This window comes from Oxyura jamaicensis, chromosome 1 (genome assembly GCF_011077185.1).
Source record: "Oxyura jamaicensis isolate SHBP4307 breed ruddy duck chromosome 1, BPBGC_Ojam_1.0, whole genome shotgun sequence".
In the NCBI taxonomy this organism is placed as follows: Eukaryota; Metazoa; Chordata; class Aves; order Anseriformes; family Anatidae; genus Oxyura; species Oxyura jamaicensis.
Window position 1 is genome coordinate 95251393 of NC_048893.1, and position 21862 is coordinate 95273254.

Sequence of the window (21862 nt, forward strand, 5' to 3'; positions counted from 1 at the left end):
TTGCATTTCATTGCTTTTTTCTTTCCTTCCCACTTTGCTCCTAGCAGCGTTTTGGAGACTTATCAAAAGTAGTTCTTTACATGCAGCCTTTTATCTTCAACTGTCAGTCAGTGGCAGAGAAAGGAAATAGAGATCATATGTGGTAGTTGTTTGACATCTAGAGGAATCTAAAACACAATCTTCAGTATCATCTCTGCCTGTTAGACATTTCTTCTGCTTGGACTGGAGGTGCCACAGTTTTCTGCCCACCAAAGGGTACTCAGTTTGACAAGCGAGGCTTTTTATGTTCTGCATAGCTTGGGAAGGTTTATGTGGCTCTTTATTTCCCCTTTTTGTGTTTACCCAAAGTAACATCATCACGTTGAGCAGGAGGGATCAGGAGTGATTCCCTGCGTGTTCATCTGGCCTACTGTGATGGCGTGTCTTGCGTGTCTGGAGTGTATTTAAAAAAAAAAGAAAAAGGGGGAAAAATCTGTTTTTATTTTCTGCTGAGCTCAGGTGGTTGTCTTGCTAGGCTTTGGCCGTAAGCAGCAATGGGAGAGGAATTTATTGGAGTGCTTTTCTCCACTGATAACAGATGGAGCCTAGGTAGATAGCTAACTAAGGTGGCAGGCATTTAACAGCTGTGCAAAAGGACTCTTGGAAATGGGGAGATGCACCACAGGATAACTGGGAACCGTACCCTAGTGAAAGCCTTGTGATTCACTCGGGCATTTGAAATCCCTTTTCTTGGGGGAGACGTATGTGGGATGAATAGAGGAGACAGCAGTTCGTTACTGTGCTGCAAAAGATGTTTAATCCTTTCATGTGAATCCCAGTCCACGTGGTATAGATGGAGTCCAACTGCGAAGGTACTTGCTTTTTCACCCAGGGCTGGAGATGTGGCTTTTCGGAGGTATCTCAGATGGCACGGAGATTAGAGCAATCCAGCAGCCTTGCAGTTTGATAGCATTTCTGAGGCTTCACTTAAGATGCAGTATGCGTTTCTTCATCCTGATAGAGATAATGGGTTTTAAGCAATTACACCCGGGCTAATTCCTTTTGATAAGAGCTCTGCATTATCTAAAAAAAGAATCCCAGCCGCCTGGGAAAGAACAATGTAAATGTCTCTCTCATGGACTCTTTCATTCGCTCTTCTCTGATAACTTCAGATGATGCACTGCACAGCTTTCAAGCCATAAAATCCTACCAGTCCATTTTCAGGTAGAGTATAGCAGACAGGGAGGTAGAGCAGTACCGCTGCTTTGCAAGGGACAGAGCCCAGGCTGCTTCGAGTAATTCCAGGCTCGCATACGGCAGCTACCCCTTAGATGTAAGGGATCGGCTCTGGTCTCTTTTAAGGGAGCCCCTTGTGATTCAGGCTGCCTGGTTGTAAGGGACAGGTTGCTTCTGCTCATTAGGATGATCTAAATTTTGTCATTTTGAAGGAGTAGCAAGAGAGCGAGAGCCTACCGCTTTATCTAGGGTAGGTCCCAACCCCTGTGCGTCTCTTTGCACTGGAAAGAAGAGTATGGTTTCGGTGCACGTTATGCAGGGATGGTAAGAGATCTCACTTATTTATTTTTAAGACCAGTAAAGAAATTTCAATAATTAGCTGGATTCCTGGTACTATAAAAAATAAAAATCCTTTTATTCTCCTTAATCTCCTTCTGTCTTTCTCTCTTCTACATAGGCAACGTAGGATAGAAAATTGAATTAATTGCATTTAAAAAGGGGCGTGGGGAAATTCTGAAGCAACGTGCTGTTTGTGTTAATGTGCAACTTCTAGGAGAAGTGTTATATATTAAATAAAAAATAATATACATGTAAAAGCATTGAAAGGTTTTCAGCCGTTGTAGACATGCTTGTTAAAGCTCCTTTCTCTCTCCCCGATAGTCACATAATGTCATTCCTGATGTGGAGCTGCCTGATAATTGACGCTGGGAGGAGAGGCAGGGGGGGAAGACTGGAGATAAGGATTGTAATCTCTCCTGCTGATATCCTTTGGTTCTCCTTCCCTAGAAAAGAGCCTGTGACTGTGTGGCATGCTGCCTGTCTCTTTACCTGTCTGCTGGCTAGGAAAAGTTGCTCAGTGCCTCCGGGCGGGGGCCTGAACAGCTCTTCTCAGAACAGAGGAAGAGGATTTGTGTGGACATGTCTCTGCGGTAGGAAAAAAAATGATGCAAAAATCAAATCCCTTTTTCCTTCCATGTTGTAAAATGGCTTCATGCGTCACAAACACTGTAGCTGAGCAGGGTGCTACAGAATTGGGAGATCAGGCATTTTGCTCCAAATTGGAGGCAGAGAGCACAGCTTTTCATGGTGAGGAATCCACTGCACGACCTCTGGTGTGGCACAGGAAGGGTTGTCCCTGCTCAACCCCCTCATTGGTACAGGGTTGCAGCAGAGTTGTGCCTGGATTGAAAATAGATGAAGGAGTTGAGAGAGGGAAAATCGTTACCACCATTTGCAGGGCTGGGTGCTGTATGTTCTCCTGTCATAAACCGTTGTGAATTTGAAAGGGCTGCTGTATTTCCTTCCCAGACATGATAACGTTTAGTTGGCAAATGAAACAACCTTTTGTTTGGAAAGCTCTTCTGAGATGCTTTGGGGATGAAAGGCATCAGCGAAGTTGTGGTTACATCTCCCACGGCTGCCTTGGGTGAGGAGCTGGACTGCGTGTCCTTTCAGATGCAGAGTGCTCAGTCTGAGCCAATTTAGTGAGTCGTCAGCTCTCACTTTTTGGGCTTTAATTGACTTCCTACTGCATGTCACATTGCATTTTCCTTTGGAAGGCAGACGGGCTGCTAAGAGAACATGGTTTCATATTAGATGGAGCTGTCGCGTGCGGGCTGGGGGAAGCACCTCGTATAAGAGAGTGCTGAAGCAGAAGTGTGTTCTTTGCAATAATAATACCTTCTCAGCCTTGTGGGTGACTCGTCGGATTACTTCTCATCTTGTTCTTTCACAAATGATATGTAGATACACAACCTGTGTGAAGATGAAGCTCCCAGGAGACTCCTTATCTATGGTAATGTCCTTAATGTGAGAGGAAATCCTTACCAGCTCCTCTCTTGAGGAGTTGCCGCTGGTTAAGAGTTTGAACAGACCACTTGTTATCTAGGTCCTTCCTGATTTTGCTGCCTTGTTTTCTTGGTTATCCTAAAAATGACAGGTTGCTATTTAATGTACTTGGATTGCATTCACAACCTATCTGCTCAGTCATCTGCTTCCTGTGCGCTCTCCTTTGAAAATACTTCATGTCATGACAGCAATGAGATGGCGCATCTAAGTGATGGGGCAAATTAAACTAAGTACCTCATGCAACGTCAGTAGGGAACAAACACTAGCTCAAACCTAACTCGGCTCTGTCTGGGATATCTTGCCCTATACTGTTGACGTGGCAGTCCCCAGTTTATTATTCTACCTTTAGACATGCTTTGCCTGTGTTTCTGGTGGAGTATTTCATGCATTTCCGAGGGAGAGTTCTCTAACCAAGCACTTGACAAACAGCCATGAAAGCTCTGTGGTTTTCCTCCTGCTTGGGTGTTTCTGGCCCAAAAGCACCAGTGTTGCCAGGTAGTCCTGTCACCTCTCTAATGAGCCCAAGCAATGAGTCCCATCCTTTGTGTTTGTGTGCTGGCCTCCTTACAGCGACTCCATTACCTTCTGCTTGGAAAAGTAGTTCCTTGCAATTTCATCTAGTGCTTGGGGGCTCTATAAAAATAATTTTGCATATAAGCAGCTCATCTTGTGCTCAGATTTGATGTCCAGCACTGCATTTTATGATACAGAGCCAATTACTGAGTCCTTACTAAATTCCCCTAATTTTTTTCAGTATCATAGAAAGCACCATCCTAAACTGCTTACGTTCTGCTGAGATTTGTCACTAGCATGTACACTGTTCTGTCCCAATCCATCTGTTTCTACAGTTAAATAGTATTCAAGTGAATTCATTAAGAACGTGTCACCTTATATTAACATTAAAATATATTAGGTGTCACGAAAAATAAATGTTCCCAATAGATTCACAGAGTGCGAAGCTCTTCTGGATCATGAGAGCTGAACTTGGATTGCTCTGGGAAGATGGAGGGAGGCGTGTGCGAGTCTAGCACAGGGCACTGCAAGAACAAAATGTTTGCAAAAGCTCCCATTTATCTGCCAGAGCAAAATGGATCTTGCTGTTGCCAAGATCGGTGTCTGTAGTTGGTGCCTTCTGCTGCCATTACGTGAGACGTTGATCCCTAAGGCACAGCCAAGAACACAACACCTTGTTGAGCAGCTAGGGATATCCTTGCTGCTGACTGCTACAGAACAAAAAGCAGAACCCTGAATTCACGGGTTGCTAGACACTGAGCCTCCTGGGTCACCTAGAATAGCAACTCACCCTCGAGTATCAGCCCTGTGTGCTGTCTTCCCTACCTGTAGGCAGTTAGGGCGCAGCAGATGCTCTGCAGTAAGTACACATCCTCTTACCTCGTGATGCTGCCTCTGTGCTCCTGCCTCATGAGAACCCTCCTTTCTTTTAGCAGTAACGAATGCTCTTGTTTGCAAAGTGGGAAATCATAAGAAAATGTTACAGGGTGTCCCTTTTCTCTCCTGCAGCTGTTGCACTGCCTTCCTTCCACCTCCGTGTAAAACTGAAATTGTTGCATGCTTCTGGGACTGTTGTGAAGAGGATTTAGGCAGCGCTTTGCAGCAGTAGTGTACTGACGCTGAACAGATTCACAGAGGAATCCCTATTCCCCTATCTCTTTCCCTTTTGTCTGCCTTCTCTTACAAAGATGCTAATCACCGCTACCTTCATTAAATGTCAGAGGGTCTTTAGCAACCTCGGAAGGAAGGGAAACGGAGCTGTCAGTGCTAATCTCAAGCACAAACGTGTAGCCCTTGCCACATCAGTGTGCCTTTGTCACCTTGAGATTGGATTAGTGCGGTGCACGGTGTGTGGGTCTACAGCCGAAGACACATGCAGAACAGTGTTGTCTGCTTGTTTTAGTGTCACGGGAGAGCGTTTTCTAGAGAGAAGACAGCGTTTAAAAGTAATGCCCTCAGTCAGGATCTCAAGCTGACTTCTCATGCTGGTCTGTTCAAAGCTGTTTTGGCAGTCAGGCAGTGCTCTAAAGTTTACCTGCTGCTGTTCCTGCTTTCTGTAAGAGGGTAAGTTGAAGGATTGAGTGGGGCTGGAACTTAAGGCATGGTGAGAATATATTGGCTGGAGCCCCTCAGCTATCTTTATTTATTTTGTTGTTGGTTATTTTTCCATATTCTGGATTTTAATATACGGTGCTTGTGTTTAGAGAGATCCCCTTAAACAAGGGGACAAGGCATAGTCAAGGTTTTTCTCTCCTGCTCGCAGGTAAAAGATGCAGAGGAGTTTGGCCTCCTTATTAGGACTAGTCAACCACTTGATCAGGTACATTACGACAGTCTTCTGGGAGGGGTGTAAGAGGGTAAGAGACGTATTTTGATTGAAGACTGGGGTTAGTGTGATAAAACACTAATGGTGACTACACAAAGTCATGGCAATCAGGAAACTGGGCTGTTAGGGACGAGCCCATGCACGTGAACAGCCTGCAAGGCACAGAGGATGCTGGGGACTACCTCTCCTTACCAGCTGCAGAGGTAAAGGCAGTGTCAGTCCTTGGTTCAACTGGTGAATTAGAGCAGTTGCGAGTTATTGGGCTTCATGTGTGTATGGCAGTTTGTTTAAATTGGACATTGCCTGAGTGATATATTCTAGATCAACCCTTTGGTCCAGCTGCTCCTGCTATAGTTATGGTGGTCTGCTTGGTTTTTGCAGTATCTACCCTTCAGCATTTTGTCTTTTCCTATTCTGCCATTCTCCTGCTCTGCTATTGTGCTGTGGCTGTGGAGCTGTGGTGTCCATGCCCACAGCAAAATATTGGTAAGCGTTTTGTTGTTCCTGTTTGGAGTCTGAGCTTAGGTAGTACCTCTCTTTTGCTGAAAAAGTTTCTCTGGTTGTAACTATGAATCAAAGCAGTTTGCTCTTCTTGAAGTGAGAACCTGCCAAGATCCACGTGCAGACGCTGGGGTTGTTCTTTGAGCTACAGAGCCAAATCAACCAGAAAAGTCTCCTTCCATGTCTGCCAGGTCCTCTGGCTGGTTTAAGTGGTTCACACTTTTGCCTGGAGCATAACGCGTTGCTGTGCCAGCCTTCAGCAGAGATCTGCTGTTGTTTTTCTGTCCTTCGAGTTAGATGGTCCCAGAAAACACAGCCTGAACGCTGTTTTCCCATGCTCTGGAGGGAGCGTGCTCTGCTCCTGCTCCCATGTTCTGGGATTTCCAGTAAAGGTGAAGTGTGTGCTGGGAGCAGGTGTGGTTGCGGAAACCCATTCCAGCACTGTCTATGGAAATGAGTAATTCCTTTAAAGTCACTTAGGAAGGCAGGGAAGCTCACCTGCATTAGAGAAGCCCTGATCCTGTAGGAAAGAGGTGACTTCATTTCTGGAGAATGTCAACTTGCTATTCTTACGGCTGTCAAGCTGAAGGAGAGTTAGAATTTCCTTCTTTGAGCCCTCTACTGATGCCAGCAGAAGACTTATAAAAATGCCTGGTTAGATTATGCCATCGCTGTAGTAATGAAAACCACTAATTAATGCTGTTTAATTGTGTTGCACTTAGCCTCTGGTGGAGACGTGGCACTTGGAGGCTTACCGCTTTGCCTCTGGTGGAAACTGTTAACCACTGGACCTGTGGCTAAATAGTGTTCTCATTTTTTTTTCTTCTTTAATTTCTTCTCCTCATCTCTGTGTTACATTACCTAACACATTACTAAATAAGCAGTGAACCAAAGATTGCCCATGCTGTTCCAATGAGATTAAACGTTAATGGGAAAGATTGCTCCTACTAGTTCCAGCTTTCTGCAGAGCGGGTGCCCAACCTTACCGTATTTCACATTTTTTTGGTCAAAGGCTAACCTGGTGATTCCTTTGTTAACTGTCTGCTTTCCTTCTCCTTATTCTCCAACCTAGCTTTCTGCAGAGGACGCATTGTGAGGGTACCCAAAGGTCCTTTAATTCGAGTCTTGGGCACGGAGGTGGCGATCCCTTGCAGTGTTAGTGACTACGACGGACCCAGCGAGCAGAACTTCGACTGGGAGTTCTCCCGAGAGACTGACTTCGTGCGGATAGTGAGTACCTGGGATTCTACCTTCACCTCTGAGGAGTACCAAAAACGTGTGGGCCACGGGGATATCAAACTGAGACGGAGCAGCAACGATGCTGTGGAACTCGTGATTAAAAACATCCAGCCAACTGACCAAGGGAAATACAAATGCTCCACGCCCAGCACTGATGCCACCGTTCAGGGAAATTATGATGCTGAGGTCCAAGTGAAAGGTATTTCTGAAGCGTGAGGTGTGCTCTAAGTTTGTTTTTGATATTTATTATAGATGTGCCCTTAATGATGCTGAATTTCTGTTGCTTATGAGCATTGTGATGTTTTCTCCTGCTTGATTCTACTAAAGCCAAAACTGGGAGGCATGATAGGAGCAAGGGCAAGCAAGGTGAAGAAGCAAAGGGGGGCTGTTACTTTAAACACCACTTTTGCTTTTTCTATCTAGGAAATATGTAAATAAATATGGGAAAACTAAGCAGTGTGTTTTCCTAAGATGTCTGCAAGTGCTTAATGTCACTAAGCCTCTGGGGAGAGGGGCTAACTTCAGGTAAAAACAGCCTGTGTTCTCTCTTATTTAGTGTCATTTAGAGATCTTTCTTTGAGGGAAGTAGTCTTCCCTTTCCTCTTTAGCACGTTGTTCCTGCAGTTATGTCCTAGCCTTGCTCTCTCATTTAGGGTTTTTCAGTAATAATTTGGGAGACTTTTTTCTCTTTGTGCTGTCTCTTTTTCTCATGAAAATCAAGATGGTTCTGAATGGGAATATATGAATGATATTACTTGGGTAATAAATTGAAGTGAGGGGAGGGTAAATGAAGTTGAATGCTTGTCTTGGCTTGTTTAAAGCAGGTGACAAATGAATTTTCAGCCGAGTATCCCTGTTCCTGGAATATATTTGTGTGGAAGAAGGAACGATTGGAGAGGTGGTAGTTTTAGTGCTTCATATCCAAACAGGTCGTTGCGGGTGTTTTCTCCTTTCTTTGCTTTTATGATTTTTGTGTATTTTGGTCTTTTTTTAATAGTTATTTCTGATGGCTTACTGGTGAGCGGTTCAAAAGCACGCTCTTCAACATCTCTCAAGCTCTCTGAGGGTGACTCCTTCAAGCTGCGCTGCTCAGCAATCACCACCTCGCCGGAGCACACTCACCTGCACGTGACTTGGCAGTTCAAAAGTGGATTGTCTTGGCAGGACATCCTATCTTTGACTCACGAAGGCAAATTCCAGCCTGGCCCTGGCTATGAGGAGCGCTACCGTAATGGAGATATCCGCTTGGACACAGGAGCGAATGACACGTATCGACTGTCTGTGTCCCAGGCCTCGTCGCTGGATGCGGGTGTCTACAGGTGTCTCGTGAGCGAGTGGGTGAGAGGGGCAGATAGCTCATGGCAGAAGATTCAGGAGAAGAACGTGGAGATAGCAAGCGTGTCGATCCAGCGGACTGGTGAGTGTTACTGCTGGGCTGGGGCCATAGCTTGTAGCTACAGCAATGCTGCGCCCAGGAGGCGATGCTTCCTGAGAGCAGAAATTGGATAAGCAGAACTAAATGAGGACACCTTTCCGGGAGAGCTTAGAGTGCTGTTTGGGTAGCTGGCCTGTTTACATCTGAGTTAATAGCAAATGCTTGGCATGAGTTTGGTAGATTTTATTCTGGGGGCAACGGGGATGATGGCATGGAAGGATTCACTGGATCTCTTATGTGCCTAGACTGAGATTTTTATCTCATCCTTAGTGTGCTTTAGACTTCCTCTGGTTACACTATTTCTTAAATAGTGTTGTGTTTAACCCCAAGCATCCTAAACCTGCCCTCTGTTCTATCGTTAACATAGGTTCCCTGATAGAACTAAACCGCTGTGCTTCCCCCTAAAAGTGGACTGTGATTCATGACAGATGTGAATGTTACATATTAAAATGGCATAGAAAGATTGGCGGAAGAGAGAAAGGCAGTGATAATTTCCAAGGACAAATTATCCTCTGATTTCTATCACTACCACTGGATCACTGGGCTGATGGCTCTGCTGTGTTGGCGGGCACTGCTAAATGCATCATTGCATGCTTGACTAAGGAGACAAAAAGACACGTAGTGCTGTGCTGAGGATATCCAGATATCCCTGTCTGTGTAGGTTTCAGGAGTAGATGCACTAAGCGCTTAATTGCATTAGCATTACCACTGCTAGTTGGAGGGGGGAAAGCAAGGGGTGATGCTACTTGTGACTCGATAGGTGGTAAAACAGGCAACGATAGTCTCAGAAATATGAGATTATGGCATTTTTTTTTCAGTGTTCAGAAAATAAGGGTATCTTTTCATTTTTGTAATCTTGTAATTGATATAGGGAAAAGTCAGAACTGCTGGGTTTTGACTAGCTCCCTTGGATGTACTTTCAGTATCCTGGTGGTGTTTAGCCTGTGAAATTTGACAGGATCAATCTGCCCCTTTTTCAGGGTGTCTGGTACACAGCAAAGCTTGCAGGTACTCTCTGCTGAGACAGGGGCTGCTAATTAAGAGCTGTAACTGTAGTCCTCTATTTTGTTGCACTTGTGGAGAATTTGGCTTAAGTATGTGGGCTGAAAACTTGATGAGGATGGCCAGGACCAATAGCAGTGCCTAACGGAGCAGTTTTTTAATGTTCCCTCAGTATGTGTGTGTCTTTTTTCTCCTGTTTGGTTTGTAATTTATTTTTTTGCCTTCATTTTCTGCTCAGTCATTGGCAGCACTAGCACTTTGTCAGGGGAAGAAAGCTTTCTAGCCTACCCCTCCCTTCTTACCTGCTATAAACTGTAGGGTTGAATTTGTAGAAATAAAAATAATTACAGAAATTACTATCTAACATGAAAAAATAGTCATGCACCAAGCTACTTGTGTAACTACTTGCACAAGTAGCACAGAGTACTTGCAACAACAGCAAAAAGCAGTTACACTCTTCCATCTACTTTGGTGTCCTTAAATCATGAACTCTTTGGGCCTGACTTTGTTTCTGTATGTGTTTTTTAATAGCGCCTTGCACAAGAGGAATATAATCCTAAGCGAGGCCTTCAGGCACTTCTGCAACCAAAAAAGGAGCCTTGAGAAGGCACATACGAGTAAACTCTCTTAGAGTCCCTCTCCCTGATTATCCTGCCAGGTTCTGAATGCCTGTCGCTAGTGCATGAAGACAGAGGTACTCCTTGGAGAAACACTGCTGTTAACTTTTCAGAGGGCTCTTAATTTGTGTTCTGGCATTAGTCTGTTAAATTAACTAGGCTTTCCTACTGTTCCCAGTCCCAGTGAGGCATTCGTCAGATAGGGGACTTGGCTTTACCTCTCAGGGGAGGCTTGCTGGCCTCAGTTCAGTCTGTTCTGTGCTATCAAGTGGTGAGCAGTGAGATGAGTACTGCTTGGTTTTATTGGCTATAGTTGCGGCCACTCAGAAAACAGTTTAGCATTTATATGCTGTCTCTAGTTCCTGGTGATAGTCCTAGAAAGCTTTTACAGATGGGTATGTATTAGCTACTAGAACATGGTTTTATATAGAAATCACTGATCTGCTCTTAGCTGCCTGTTTAAGGCACAACTTGTGGAGCTACTACAGTTCTGGTGTAGGTCCTAGTGGTTTCAGTGGACATTTTCCATTCTGAGAGAGAGAGATACCTTGATGTTCCTGTGAGAATAAGAATCCTTCACGTTTTCCTACTGTGTGAGGGTGGTGTATAGTCTGTGATTAGGACAAAGTTTTCACGGACCAGCTGCTGTTGAGGTATAGAAACCCTGTTCTCTCTCCCTTCTTTCTCCCACCTTTATCAAAGATCCCTTGCTTGCTTGATAACGTGTACTTGTCTTAGACGACGCCGCTCAATAGCCAAGGGGGGCTTGAATGTGGGGCTCCTGAGCTACTTGAGAAACTTCTGTAATAGAAAGTGAAGATCTGCATAACTTACAGTGAGTAGGCTCTTTAAAATAATAATAAAAGCAATGCTTTATTTTTTGTTTGAATTTGTCTGTCTTCATTTCCAAGTTCTAGATGTGCTCATCTCAACAAGCAATCTGTCCGTGACTGAGAGGGACTCCCTGGATCTTACCTGCAACATCACAACAGACAGGAATGGTATTTTCCAAGCCGAGGTGACATGGTATTTCTCTGCGTCACCTGATGACACCTTGTCAGATGCTCAGGTTTTGTTGAGCATGGACCATGATTCCGTTGTCAGCGATTCAACTCTTATCAGCCTGAGCCATGTCGATAGGAATTCCTATCGCCTCTTGGTGCGTGATGTGGGTGTGGAAGACTCGGGGTACTACTTCTGCCAAGCAGCTGTCTGGGTACCGCTGCACAACGGGAGCTGGCATAAAGTGGTGGAGAGGACATCTGCGCCAGTCAGTGTGGTGGTGACAGCATTAGGTGAGTGATTCTGCTTGCAGACTCCGTGGATATTGTACCATGCGTTCCTTGTTCCTATCAGAAAAGGGAAAGGACCTTGTGGGGTCTAACCTCTTACACATTTGTGTCCATTATCTCTCCCTCTGGGCTTGTATGTTATGGGATTTTAGGATGTCACTGTTTGTAACTGGGAAACAGAACTTAAAAGTCCACTTTGTTTTCCAGGGGCTGAAGCTGCCCCAGTATCATATCATCCCCTTTCATTTCCCGTGTACTGTCAGCAGGGTTTTGATACTGCAGCAGGTGTTCTTTCTGAGCTCCAAACACAGTGATACCATGTGGTTCCCATCATTTTTGAATCTTTTGCCATACAATTATTTATGATGCAAACTTGATAATGAACTGTAATAGCTTTCAGAGTGTTTTTTTTTGTTTCAATCACTGGAGACAGACCACATCCTACTGATAGATTTAGGATGGGATAGGATTTTATGCTGCTTTATTCTCTTCCCTCAACAGACAAGTCTATTTTAGGAGACCACACTATTGAATAGTGTGACTGAACAACAGAGACCTGGCTAAGAGCTTAACTGGAAGTGTTGTTTAGCACAGTAACCACTAAAACAGATCTTCCTGCAGTATTTAATATCCCACTCTGGTGCATTTTTGATCATTCAGTTCTAGACATGAGCGGGTTTTTAGCCTTTTGGACACACAAAGGATTATTTGTGCACCTGAACGTATGGGTTCCTTAAGTTACTGCAACATTTCTGCAGCAAGTTCTTTTAAGTCACTAGTGGGAAAAAAAAAATCTTCCCTATTTTCCCTTCTTATTTCCCTTCTTATAGCTCTAATACCATCAATATTTATTTTTTATTTTTCTGCAAGGAGGCTGTGCTTAGGAGGGGCTGTGTTTAGCAGTTGTTCATTCATTCTAAAAAGAACAGAAGCTGGAGTGGAGGTCAGAGGTTCAACAGGCTTGTCTGATCTACCTGGCCTACAAGAGCAGGCTGACAATATCTTTTCCTACACTCCTGCCCTGAAAAAGATGTGTTTTGGAGATTCACTGGGTCATATACATGTTAAAGACTGTACATATTTTACTTGCCATTATCCTTCCTGAACATTAAGCTTTGGCTATCTCTCTTGATGCAAATATGCTTAGAAGCAAAGTTGCTCGTGAGAAATGCTAAAAATGAAACTCCAGCAAAACTTCTAAAAAGCCTGGCTTTTTAGGGGTACGTCAGCCTACCTATCTTATCTCCTAGTTTAATCATGAGAAAAGAATACCTTCAATTTAGAAGCAGTGTAACTCAGGATGGGGTTGCAGGATGCTGTAGGTAAGGCATTTCCACCTTTTTCCTGATAAAATTCACAAAGGATTGCTTGTGTTGGAAGCATGAACGAGCCGAGATGTGAACTGGAGGAGAACTGGCAGAGCTGTCGTACTTGGTGTTCGTTCCCAGCTTTTATTGGATGCAAGCATCTGTGCCTAAACATTCTCCATGTACTCATTTGGAGCCTCTTGTAATCAGTCTGATGGTACTGCCCAGTTACAAAGGCAGAGCTCCTCCAACATAAAAGGACAGAATGGGCTCAGCATATAGAGAGTCTGTTTTTCAGAAATGAATAGCTGTACCACAAGGTTAAATTCCAGTGATAAACATTGTAATTTTGCAATTTGGCATTGTACAGAGCAGTTGAGCTGTGGCTCTTTCTTCTATACTTGTAATGTGTGCTAGAGGTGAGTGCACAAGTTGTAAGCCTTTATTTCAATTCTTCAGCCATTCGAATTACACATTCAGCTTCTGAGCTCCTTCCTTTCCCCGCGTGCATGCATGTGCACGTACATGCTCATGCACACACAGGTGCACCACATGTTCACATATCCTCTTACGTTGCTGGTGCCTGTAGAACTATTCCTTGCTTTTTCCATTCCAATTGGGTGTTACCTGGGGACAAGAGAGAATAAGATCTACTCCTTTGCAGACGCTTGGTTGCTAGGACAAAGGAAAGTAGAATAATTTTTCCTCATTTGAGGTTTTCAGCTGCATCCAGAATTCACCAACTCCTCCTTCTTAATGGAAGTTAAGAGCTGCTGGGGTATTAAGTCATTGAACTGTCAGTGAGGCTGTTCTTTGACAGCTGACAGAGTGGAGGAATGAGGTTTATCCAGCCAGTCTTTTATTCTTTCTAAATCCTCTGTCTGAATGTCTGTCAGGGTGAAGCGCCTATCTGGAGTGGTGCTGTCAAAGCCCAGACTCTTCTTAGCGGTCCTCTCCCTCCCCGCAAATAAAACAACATGAAGCGATTACTGAAGAACTCGACTTCCTTGCAGCTTTTTCCTTTCTGTGTTCCTATCCTGAGAAGAGTTTTGGCTTTCTGAGTCTTTGTTGCTGTGAAAATACTAATTGTTCTTGACTGCCTTCTTTTTTTGGTGGTGAAGATGAGTCAAGGGGGAATAAGAAAACTGCAGTGTGTGTGCAATATATCATGAGGCCCTGGAGAAGACTGGTCTTTTGTGAATGAGACAGGAAGGGTAGAGTAGCTGCAGGATCTGTGGGGATTTACTTGCACCAAAAATGGTTTTTTGCCACCATTAATAATCTATGAGTTGGTTGCAGCAGAGGAATTGAGTGAGTTTTTATTTTGTATTACTCATCCTGAGAGTCTGCAAAAATCTATGCTTATGTTCACTATGCAGTGCATAGTGAGCTAGTGTACAGTAAATTTCAGCAGGCATCATAATAAACACCAAGTAAGTTAACAGTCAGAGATGCCTATATCAGGAAAGCTTCGCAGAGTAAAGGAGTACAATGCTATACAGCTGCACGGTACTGCTGCCAATAATAGGTAATTTGGACTTAGGTGAACAATACCTTTAAGTTTGTGGGTAACTTAGCACTGCAGAAACTCAGTGATTTAGATCCTCTAGCATCTGGTCTGTTTGTATGCCCTTGTTCTTGCTAGATGCAAGGACACTGCATGCCTGCATGCAGAACGCTTAATGGTGAGAGATCCTTTCTTCAAGCTGGCGTGGCAGCAGCCAGGTTGCTTGAATAGAATTGTTTCCATCATTTGCATCTGAAGTCCAAAAGTGCATGTGCACATGCATTAGCACAGCAGCTCTATTAAGATGTTTTATTATCTTGGCTCACTGGTGAGCTAAGTCTAAGTTCTAGCCTTGGATTGCCTTCTCTGTCCCAATTATAGCTTCAGTTAATTGTTTCTGGGAGGGCAAAATGCCAAATACAACATAAAGCAAGAAATAAATATAGAGCACTGAATACGCTTATAATATAAAATCCATGTGATGAGTATTGGCTGAACAGTTGGAAGGCTAGTCTTTTTTTCTGAATAATAGTAGGCTGCAAGAGAGAAAAATATTCTAATGCTAGTAAATAAATGTGTATCTCCGTTGTGGTGAGAGGTCCTTGCTGTAATCTTTTGCCTTTACTATCTCCATAGTCCAAGAGAAAATAGTCATGTGGCTGCCTTATCTCTTTTAGGCTTTGGACAGCCGGCTATTTTAGATTTAAACACAGCAGCCCCAGTCTTAACCCGTGCATTTCAAGCGATCCTTTTCAAGCTTGAGGGTTTCTAGCCTTGTAGCTGTACAGCATGTACTTCTCTGTTCTGTGGAGCTCTTCTGATATACACATCATTGGCTTAACCTACTTGTTATTTATTATGATGCCTGCTGAAATTTACTGCACGCTGCTGTTTGTGCTGCCCGTGGCCAGTGGCACTGATGCCCCCTGATTTGGGTGGATGGGTGGGTGTTTTGTTCTTGTTTAACATTCATCACGTGCTGTAGAGAGATGATGGGGTGATAAGTGCAGAGAAGAAGGCATTTCAGGATGGGAAATGGACTCTTATCCTGGAGACAAACTGGGGAAATGGGGTGGCTCTGGCCAGTCCAAAGCCAGAGACTAACTGGTCTTCTGGCTGCTGGAGGCCTTCAGACAGGTACAAAAGTGACTGGATGTCTGAAACTGAACGGTGGGTTCTTGGGGCCAGGCCTAAAGAAGGGAATGATTTTGCACAATAAGATCTCTTTGTCTTGATTTTTCTGAAATGTTCTGACCAGACAGACAAGTCCTGTTTGGAAATTCAGGCTTAGGGAGGCTCACTTCAGACCGGTACAAGTCCGAGAGCTGGAGTCCACGTTCCCAATCGCCAGCTCTTGTAAGAAAAATGGATGTTCTGGCACTTGGTTTTTGGATCTTGTGCTTTTGCAGACCGGATGTTAGCAGTTAGCAGTATCTTATTGAACGTTAAGCTCTGCCACTTGCTCCTTTCTGCTTGTATCTTCTCACTTCTTTATTCTGGGTTTTCTCTCCTGCAGAGCCAGATTATGAGGTATTTCTGAATGCATCTAAAACACCCAAGTTTTCAGATGACCCCACCGAGCTGGAGTGCAGGATCACAAATGCCCAGGACACCAAAGCAAACATCCGCTTCACAGTTTCGTGGTACTACAAGGAGCACCTGCTCGGTGACGATGTTGCGACAGAGGAACTGCTGGCCACCATGGATGCAGACTGGACTCTGCTTCTCGGGGACAGGAGCAGAAAGCGGACTCAGAATGGGGAAATAATCTTCTCCAAAAAGGCTGTTGACACCTTCAGTTTACGGATCCAGTGGACTTCAGAAAGTGACAGAGGGGATTATTTCTGTGTCATCTCTGCATGGAGTAGGCACCGCAACAACAGCTGGGTAAAAAGCAAAGACGTGGCTTCTGCACCTGTCAGCATTTTATGGGCTACACAAGGTAGGAACTTTGCACCTATTCACTGGAAGACCTGGAAAGCTAAGACAGTTTTCTCTTGAGTAGGTCCATCAGGCAGAAGGCCTACAAATGGGTTTTGGAAATGCATCTCTGTGTTATGAAGAGGAAAAATTACTGTTACTTTGTGTAAAGGCCTATATTTTTGGAGGTAAATAACTGCTAAACAGTACTGACCAGTTTTGTGCAACAGCTCGGAGAGGAAGTGCAGAACAGATGCATCAATCAAACTGTGCTGAGACTTAGAGGAACCAGGCTGCCACTGTGACAGGGTGGTATCCAGGAGTAATGCTGGGGTCACTGCTCCCTTTCAGGACACAGAGTATTTCAGTCTCTCTAGGATGCATCTTGGTGCTAGCAACATGGCTGTCTTGGGGTGAAAGAAGGGATGTCACTCACTTTAAGTCTTCTCTGGCTGTCAGTTTGATAGTGTGTTTTTTTGATTGTTTTTGTTTGTGTTTGCCCTATCCCAACTTGTATTTACAAGCATGTGTTTAGAGGGCACTTTTGAATAAGTTCATGGGCATAGTAGTACCAGAGCATCAAAAAAACAAACAAACAAACAAACAAAAAAAAACAGCATGTGACAGAGCAAAGTCATTCAGTGCTTTTCTTGGACCTAGGCCTCTTTTAGACAAAAGTGAACTGCCCTGTGGTCAGTATTTCAACTGTCTTTGGGAGCATTTCTTAGGAGCTAAATAAAGGTACCTGAACCACTTAAATGCTGGTATAAAGTGGGTGCATGTAGCCTGAATGTCCTGTAGAGTGATACCCTTTTGGCTTAGGTATGAAGTCATGCAAGAGGAGACTGTTGAATGGGGGAAGAAGGAATGGGATGGCCTAGGATGTAACATCTTTGTCAAAAATAAAAATAAAAAATTAGCTAAGCTGCCTTTGCACCTCATAGATTTGTTGAGCAGTCTAGCTCAGGCAGCCATAGGCAGATGACTGTATTTCAAAGAGGTAGTTTGAAATGAGTTTAAAGCTGTTTAGGCATTATCTTTAAAGGAACTGGAGAACTTCTGCTGTGATTCTGTTCCAGACAGAAAATGGCAGGCTGCTTGCTTAGACCTCTCTTCACCCCCAGACCAAGTCTGATCCACAAAAAGGGTATTTTCTTTTTTGTTAGGAGCTGGCTTCTCTAGCAGGAATGAGATCTCTCAATAATGGTGAATGCTGGTCACAATTAGTCCATACCACAACTCAGTGTGTGTGTGTGCATGCACGCGTAATGGTTCATCGCCTACAGAGCAGCTAGAGAAACCAGCTGGAGTTGAAAAGTCTCAGCCTGTGTTGACGTTTCTGAGGGAAAACAAACCGTGACAGGTGTGAACGTTCCCTTGTTTCTGGTTTTGTTCCAAAAACTCTGCTAATTTTGCCACACAAATGTAAATGTTACAGTCCCCATGCTGAAAAGTACGTCTGTTGGCAAAACTCAGAGCTGGGGTATTTACGACGTGAAAGCAAACTCTCCTACAAACATTCTTCTCCTGAAAAAAAAAAAAAAAAAAAACAAAAAAAAGCACCACACATATGTATGTATGGAGGGGGAAATATTTAGGCTTGACTTCCCCCTTCTTCCCTTCCACTCCCTGCCATACTCTTCCAGCAATCTGGCCCCAGATGCCGTTCCCTGCACGCCCTGGCCCCAGCCGTAGCTGGTTCCTGCGGGCTCCAAACAGGGCTGTGAGCCTGGTGGTGCAGCCAGCAACTATGAAGGAGTTAATGTGCGCTGCCTCTGCTCTCTGACTGTTGTTTTGACAAGTATCTCTGGTGATTTGAGTCCCGAATTGCTCCCAATGCTTATAAAAGCAAGCAGCCAGGCTCCCACGTGTTTGCCTAAGGAGAGAACCGAAATTTGTCTCTTCCTTGGGTAGCTTGTGCCTACATAGAGGGTTTTCTTCCAACTATTTCACTATTTGTATTGTCTGTGTTAACTTTAGAGCAGTGCTGGGGGTGGGAGGACTTCAGAGAGATCTGACTTTGGAAAAGCTCACCCTGAGTCTCTGAGAAAAGAGAAATGATTTTGTTGCATCTGTGGGGCAGTCAGTACAGAGAGGTGTTGAGGATAACAGGCCTTTGCTTGAAATGTAAACATCACGTGAGGATGTCCAAGCCCTTTTTTCATGTGTTTTATAATAAATTGTATGCTTGCCCATTTTCACTTGAGGCCTTTTATCCTTTTTTTTCTGTTCTATCTGTTGGGACTAATAAAGCTCACGTGTCTTTCTGCTTATTCAGCTTTGCAAGTGCGGCCGATCGCACATCACCCTTGCTTTTGATATAGTCTGCCTGATTTCTGTTTCTTTGCCTTTTTCTTTTCTCACCTGCTGCCCCCCACCAATGGCGACAAAGCATCTTCACCTCAAAAATGAAAAGCATCGAATGTTGTTGCATTCAGGTTATTTACTTCTTGGAATTTGGACTTTATAAAGGGGTAAAGGAAGGGAGGGAAACTTTTTGGACCGGTTCTGTAGATTGTTTTGAACATAGAGGTTTGATAGTTTAAAAATACTATTTTATTTATCAGTTTGAGTGTGAGTACTACCAACATTTAAAACAAAGCTGCTGTTAGCAGTGTAATGCAGAATTGGTGCTTGTTTCCTAAACCCACGCTGTCAGCTTTAGATCTGCATGAAAGCCTTAGCAAAAGAGAGCATTATCTTTTAATTGAAACTCCATATCCCAAAGATACTGTTATTTGGGGTTTTGTTAATACTTCTGTCTTTAATTTGCAAAGTAATTGTATTTAACAGAACGTTACTGGTCCTAAACGCTTGCTCAGGACCTTCCATTAAGTTTAATGGGGAGCAAGGGCATCTTCATCTCGCAGAAAGTCCTGCGAACAGGGAGCAGGTGATATTTCTTCTACCCACTTGTCTTTGCAATTGCTGGTGTGTAACACACCGCGCAGTAAAGACACGTAGTTTCGTCTGAGCAGAGAAATCCCCATCCCTGTGGCACCACTCCGTCACACCGAAGTGCCAATATGGGCCTGAGGACAAGCAAGTGCGTTACGGTAGGTGCACGAGCCAGGAGTCCCTGGGCTCCTCCTGCCCCTGGCTGCCCGAGGATCAGTTGTGCTCGTTGCTTAGGAGCTGAGCAGGGCAGTGAAGGTGACATCGGTGTGTGCGTGTGCAGCAGTTGCCTCGTGTCAGGCCGTGGTGGAGGCCGCAGCGTGCCGGCTGTGTTTTCAGAGCTCGTGGTATCCGAGCTGCTGGGCCTACAATTGTGCCGCGGGGTGCTGTATAGCCACCGCCTCCTGCGAAGGCAAAACTGTCATTACCTTAATGTCTGCTGCGTTCCCTCTACTTCCAATCTTGTTCAGTGCACTGGGGGATGAAGAAGCCTTTACGAGTATTGGGGTGGTGACGAGGCGTTAGGCTCTGAGATTAGTTAGTCGTGGCTGCTGTGCTTCTTTTCAGACCGGAATCAGTGGAGCACAGGGAACACACACGTTTGTCGTTTCCTAAGGTCCCCTTGCCCTTTAGCTGCTAGGCTTCTCTAGCAATTTGACTGACAGATTAGGTGAAAACTGTTTCCAGACATTTTCCAGGAAGCATCCTGGAAGCTGAGTACACACTTTGTCATAGGGAGCAGCAAGAGAATTAGTGTGGGTTATCCACGTGGAGTGGCCAGGGATGGAAGACAGCACCATGTGCTGCCAGGCTCCAAAGCATAGCTTGCTCAAATTTTATCTAAATAAGTTGGCTAGGATTTCTGCTGCTGCTAGCCCTCAGTCTTGTAATAGGACCCAAACTGGTTATAAGCTTTGGGCATGGTTTATTTAGGACCTCTTCCCCTACTGTTTTCCAACAAATTCTGCAGATAGCAGTGTACTGTGTGCGATGGACAGGGGTGTGTTTTGTCCTGCTTTTCTTACACAGAACTTTTTGAGGAGGAGGTGAGACTCTGCACAGGAAGGTGAGACTCTTGCCTGTGTGAGTGCATGCATGGAGGGGCAGGCTTACAAAGCAGTGGTCGACACAGACATTGCTTTCTTGTCAATTCTCAGAAGATCAGAAAAGAGATATCAGGCTGTAGTTCTTGGAAAGAAAATGTTCTCTGACCTCTCTGGCCTACCTTTTGCTTTCTAGCAAACAAGAAACATTTCAGCACCTGTGGGTACTGTTTTTCGTGTCCCCTTTGTCATTCTGGTTTGCATTTCTTATGTGAGAACATAAGAGAATGTGCCTCTGCCTTCTATGGTATTCATCCAACCTAAGGATGAAGGGGCTTTGGGGCTTTTATAAAGATAGAAAAATCCTATGCGAGGACTTCTAGAAGGATGTCTCCCAGTTCTTTGATCAGAATCCTAATTCCTAACCCTTTTGAATTCAACCACTGTTCTCCAGCTGCACTGCAGGTCTTCACATGTTCTCTTCCACAAACTCTACAGATGACATTTCTGCTGCTTTTTCGTGCTACCACTACAACTTTCTTTAACAAAAAATAATTGGTCAAAACAGCATTTTCTGTTGCACTCAAATAGGAAGCCAGGGGACAAAGCCTGGTCTGTCCTTGCTGGGGACAAGACACACTCCCCTGTGTGCTGCTTCCTGACCTGTGGCTCAGTGCATAGTGGAAGTACAGCATTTGCAGCACAGATGGTAGGGAGGGTTGCAGCTTCTCAGCTACATCTGTACTGCTCTCATCACGGGAAGGTATTTTCCTTATGTACCTGTATGAGAGACCAAGTGCTAGATTTCATTTTCAGTGTCCAGGACTCAGCTCTCTGACATGAAGATCAGAAACACAATGGACATTTGCATCAGGAAGATTTTTGCTGAGAGCCTCCTCACCATGTCTAGTGAGAAGCCATAAGTGGAAGAGAAGTACAGTTAGCTGTTTGTGCTTCTGCTTTTGGGGTGAAAGTATGATTGTAGGCTATATTCCTAAGATATGAGGCAAGTTGATTTGTGCTGGGCTCCTAAACGCTGCCATCTTATAAAGAGGGTGTTATCAGAGTCTCAGGGACACAGAATGAGAAAACCAGATCTGAAGTCTAGAATCAGATGCGAAATGAGTTCTCACCCAGGGGAGCAGAGGATGCCTGCACACAAAACTTCAATTGTGATTGTACCCTCAGTGCTTAAATGTGCAACCCTTACATTCCCACTTGCTTAGTGGGTGGAAGTACAAGGGGGGCTGGTGTGGAGTATCAAATAATTCTGTGCTCAGCTAGACCACTTGATGCTGCTCCTGCTGTTTCTTTATATAGCTTTGTACCGTGATCTGCTTTATACAGTACCGATTTAAAGGTGTCATACCGGGTTTCTCATCTTGCGGGCCGTGTTTACTCATTGTGAAAACTGCTGCTTGAAGGCAAAACACTGCAAAATGTAATCTTGACAAGTATCTCATTGCTCTTATGGGGAGGACATAAATATTACTTCATTTAGTTCACTTTGGGGAAAGCGTTGCAATCTTACCATTGCTTATTTTCCTTATCCTGAGAAGTTTCACCTTGCATAAAGGTGATGTGTGGAGATTTTGTTTGATGTGTCTGGACCCATTTTTCATAAGGAAGGGAAAGGAGAATATGCTGTAGTCAAGTCCAGAAAGCTGGATTGGCCAAATTCTTGCAATACTGCTACTATGGGA

General features: G+C 44.3%; 1 protein-coding gene across 1 annotated transcript in view; it reads left to right on the plus strand.

The window, feature by feature from the left end:
* Window positions 1-21862, plus strand: part of PTGFRN (prostaglandin F2 receptor inhibitor) — a 65527-nt gene that overhangs the window by 20146 nt on the left and 23519 nt on the right. The window contains exons 2-5 of the mRNA XM_035315268.1: window positions 6975-7340; window positions 8139-8558; window positions 11107-11490; window positions 15818-16243. Of these exons, the coding sequence (XP_035171159.1) occupies window positions 6975-7340; window positions 8139-8558; window positions 11107-11490; window positions 15818-16243 (1596 nt within the window). The remainder of the gene's footprint in view (window positions 1-6974; window positions 7341-8138; window positions 8559-11106; window positions 11491-15817; window positions 16244-21862) is intronic.